Source organism: Brienomyrus brachyistius, chromosome 24 (assembly GCF_023856365.1).
Source record: "Brienomyrus brachyistius isolate T26 chromosome 24, BBRACH_0.4, whole genome shotgun sequence".
Taxonomy (NCBI): Eukaryota; Metazoa; Chordata; class Actinopteri; order Osteoglossiformes; family Mormyridae; genus Brienomyrus; species Brienomyrus brachyistius.
Genome location: NC_064556.1, coordinates 3286045 through 3290370, shown reverse-complemented (window position 1 = coordinate 3290370; position 4326 = coordinate 3286045). Strand labels below are relative to the sequence as shown.

The window sequence follows — 4326 nt, the reverse complement described above, 5'->3', positions numbered from 1 at the left end:
TATGTATGTATTGTTATAGAAAATGTGGCTACTGAACAAATGGGAAAATATAGCTTGGACTACAGAGGTAAACTGTTTATCTCCTAACTGCATGAATGAATGAATGTATTTTATTGTTACTATACACACGTACAATGAGATTAACAGTTACTCCTCCAGTGTAAACATGCATGTATAACACACAACAAACAATAAAGAAATCAAGAAAACAACCTCATTCTGAATATATGATGGACAGATAAAAGGAGTTTTAAATACATTGTGTTAATTGCTTTGTTGCGATTGGAGGCTGAATTTCATTTCAAATTCCATCTGATGTATAGTCACCATTGTGACTGTTATCATTATAAATGCTATTTATGTTGTCTTATTTAGGTATCAAAAAACTAAATGAATAAAACTGCATAATTTCAAAACGTGTAAAGAAAGCACACAGGCAAAAATAGCGCATTCATCTGTTTAATACGGTTTTTTTAAATTGGCCTTTGGTGCTCCTTTGTTCTGGTACAATATTTTTAATTATAAATGTGGAGTGTAGTATCCTAATGAATAACGCAACGTATACCCTGATTTTAACCTAATTAAATTAGCAAAAAAAACAAACAGGATTCGTTTTGAAGCGCCATTCCTTGTGAAACAAAGTAGCGACGGACCTAACTATAAGCTCTCAGCGATTACTTCAGCTGTTTTATCCAACATCGTTACTACGTACAGTAGATTTACGCTGTGACAGACCACGTGTTACTTGGCCGGAAGTGGATTGTGACCTTTCACCCCTGTTCCCATTGGCTCGCTCTTTCCTGTTCCGGCGGCTCGTACGGACTAGTGCGGGTATGGATTCTCCCATTCGGCATCCAGCTCAATCTACCCGTTTATCCTACCGCGGATGCTCGCTGTTTGCCTTGTGTCGGCGTCTCTATCATAGTTGTATAAGACAGAATGATTATTTTGTTCTTTCGGTCATACAGTGGCTTTCTGATGCCACAGTATCTCGTACCCATGTCTGTAGTAGGGATCATGTTTGGGTCCCTCCCATTGAAATAAAATGTGACGTAATAAAATGTGTCCGACTTCTGATTTTGTCTGTAATACGTTGAGCATCGTTCTGTATAAGATCCAGCGTTCACCCTACTTGCATTAGCGGCCTGCGTTGATAGTTAGCGATACGCAAGTGCTGTAAACTTAGGAACGTAAAATAATAACGCTTTGCTAATTAAGGCGCTTTCTGCGCATGCAAGCTCGCCTCGCTGAACTAACAGCTGATTATGAAAATATTTGTCAGTTTGTGCCGCTGTTAAATGAAAGCTGCCCATCCACACAATATTGAAGTATATACATATTGCTACCAGCACGGGAGTTCATTTACAAGCCCACAGCAATGACTGACAGTATACGAGCTTGATTTATGTGTTTTTTCCCCCGTGTTTTTAGCAATGGCTCCTCGCAAGGGTAAAGAAAAGAAGGAAGAGCAGGTCATCAGCTTGGGTCCCCAGGTCGCCGACGGCGAGAACGTCTTTGGAGTCTGTCACATCTTCGCCTCCTTCAACGACACCTTCGTCCATGTCACTGATCTCTCTGGGAAGTGAGTCTCTAGAAATTTTGACCTTTTTTTTCAGTACATTATACGTCATACGCATCTGTGCGGTGATGTAAGTCCTTTATTTAGAGTCCATGTGATGTTTTCTTTTCTGAAGGCGTGCAGTTTCCCATGCAGTGTTACACTAAGAAAAAGTACCTATTTGTACCTTTGAGAGTACAGTTGCTTGTCACTGGGGCTGCACCCTTAAGGGTTTGCCAGTTGTACCTTAGCTGTAAGTAAATGTACCTTTTAAGCTGTAGAAATGGACTTTGAGCAACATTTTTGTACCGTTGGGGGTACATTGATGCTGTCTGTACCTTAGGGAATAAAACTGTACTTGGGCTGTACCATTTTTCCTGACAGTGTAGGGGCGTAACAGTGTATAAGCTACATAGAAATGCATAAGCTTGTGCTAGAACTGCTGCTCAACTATGCCACCCCCGCCGTCGCCCCCCCCAGAGAGACTATCTGCCGCGTGACGGGAGGCATGAAGGTGAAAGCGGACAGAGACGAGTCGTCTCCCTACGCCGCCATGCTGGCAGCCCAGGATGTGGCCCAGAGGTGCAAGGAACTGGGCATCACTGCCCTGCACATCAAGCTGAGAGCCACTGGGGGCAACAGGTGAGCCGTTCACGTGCAAATCTAGTATCGCACTGATTTTCTACCTGCTTTTGAGGAAGCGGCAGAATCGCTCGTCACATTCCCGTTTGCTGCCTTCTGTTGCTGCGTTGAAATTGATTTGGCCAGTAGGTGGCAGAGTAGTTACGGAACTGCCCATTGAAGGATAACTTTGTTGTTGACATACACACTTAATTTGGGCTGCGTGCCTAAATATCCAGCTAGATAAATGTATGAGATGGGGGGGGGGGGGGGGGGGGGGGTGTTTTTTGGAATAAAAGTCACATAATGGCCCCCCGTAGTTCTACCGTGTCAACAGTGATATTGTGCGTGGAGTGCTAGCTTTAATGAGTAACAAATGGATTCAGATCTGATAAACCTGTGAGTGATCTTTGTGCCCCTATTCCGTTTTGCCCCTTTAATCCCCGATTGGGTGTCTGTGATGTTCTGCTAGCCTGCATTTGCGTTCCTAGTGCTGTCTGACTGCCAACGGCGGCCGTGATTCTTAAGTTTTTCTCCTCTGTTCCCAGAACCAAAACCCCAGGACCAGGCGCACAGTCAGCGCTACGCGCCTTGGCTCGTTCTGGCATGAAAATCGGCCGCATCGGTAAGGAACGGTGACGCGATTGGTTTTCCAATAGACCCCCCCCCCCCCCCCACAAACAACAAGGGTCAAACGACGGAACCTGTGTTAGACAAAACAGTCTTTACAGGGGGAGCTTTTTCTTAGCTGTTGCTTAGTGGGAAAAGTCCAAAAAGGTTCTTGGTTTTAGCACAAACAAAAGCCGCACAGAGAGGTAGGTTCCACATTTGTCTGCGTCACTGGCTCCAGTGGAGCATTACAGTGATTGAGAACAATGGACTTCACTGTTCTTCAAATTTTTTAAAGAACCGATTCTTGGATTTTTTTTATTGTTTCAACGCTTGTGCGCGTACAGGTGCTATAGTGTGTATGTGTACTGAACACCAGAGTGCTTATCTTGGGGGGAGTCGCTGACTGTCCTGGGAGATATGGTGGACCAGTGGTTTGCAGTCCTCTTCCTGGTACCCCCCCAACCGTATCTTATTCAGGGTCAAATGGTCTTTAAAGGGTTAACATTGAATGTGGCAGGTTGAAAACATCCTGGGGGGGGGGGGCACCAGGAACATTGATGATTTCACTGTTTGTGATGATGATGCTCATTATAGGGGGGGCTGTCGTGTCTAACTTGCAGCCTTCTTTGGTCTCTCGCAGAGGATGTGACCCCGATTCCATCGGACAGCACCCGCAGGAAGGGCGGCCGCCGTGGCCGTCGTCTGTAACGCTGTTCTCTTCTAATAAAATGTCGACTGCAGATATTTGCTTGTGTTTTCTGTGTTTTGGCAGGGGGGGCTTTCGAGAGGAAAATTCCCTTTTTAATACTGAAACTATTAGGAATGATAATGTACAGCAGTGAGATCAGGAGCCTGTATCGAGAAACAGGATGATATGTCGTATTTACAGTCCGGGTTAAATGTACGTGAACAGAGATAAAGTCCATTTAGAGTGAACCTTAAAACCGAAAGGTTAACTGGCTCAGCAAATCCGGCTTTGTGATACGGGCCCCAGGAACGCGATGTGCCTTGAGGTCCGGGTGTGGGGTCTCTCTGGCCGGCCCATCTCCACGTCCTGGAGACATCTGGCCTTGAGAATCAGTTTATTTCCCAAGTGTTCTGACATCTGAGGGATTTATCGCAGTGAGATGCAGTCAGGCATGTGACAACACAGAGAATATAGAATAAACAGTGAATTTAAAGGTTCAAATGATCACGAAAAATAATAAGATTACATGACAGTATAAAGAGTCCTACAAATGGTTAGAATAAGTCCATTCTGCTGTTTTATGACAATAATACCAGTGCCGAACAGTTTAAGTACAGTGCTACAAACGAATATCAGCCCCTTTCCTGATTTCTCATTTTTATGCATATTTGTCACGCTTACATGTTTCAGTTCATCAAACGAATGTAAATATCAGACGAAGATATGCGGAGTAAATACAAAATGCAGTTTTTAAACGACGATGTCATTTATTGTGGGATCAGAGCTATCCAGACCTGCCTGCCCCTATGTGAAAGATTGTAATTGCATTGGTGAAGCGTGACTTACC

At 44.3% G+C, this 4326-nt stretch overlaps 1 protein-coding gene across 1 annotated transcript; it reads left to right on the top strand.

The window, feature by feature from the left end:
* The first annotated feature begins 736 nt into the window (after positions 1–736).
* On the top strand, positions 737–3531 carry LOC125720088 (40S ribosomal protein S14). Its single transcript, XM_048995138.1, has 5 exons — positions 737–831; positions 1432–1582; positions 2039–2200; positions 2728–2804; positions 3432–3531. Exons 2-5 carry the CDS (start codon positions 1434–1436, stop codon positions 3497–3499), a joined length of 456 nt encoding a protein of 151 aa, XP_048851095.1. The 5' UTR covers positions 737–831; positions 1432–1433; the 3' UTR covers positions 3500–3531.
* Positions 3532–4326: the final 795 nt, after the last annotated feature.

What these genes read in the sequence shown, in the direction of transcription:
- LOC125720088 (XM_048995138.1), top strand. Translation starts at nt 1,434, where the DNA reads ATGGCTCCTCGCAAGGGTAAAGAAAAGAAGGAAGAGCAGGTCATCAGC. An exon ending in AGAGCCACTGGGGGCAACAG is followed by an intron (nt 2,201 to 2,727) that starts GTGAGCCGTTCA and finishes CTCTGTTCCCAG; the next exon opens with AACCAAAACCCCAGGACCAG. An exon ending in CATGAAAATCGGCCGCATCG is followed by an intron (nt 2,805 to 3,431) that starts GTAAGGAACGGT and finishes GGTCTCTCGCAG; the next exon opens with AGGATGTGACCCCGATTCCA.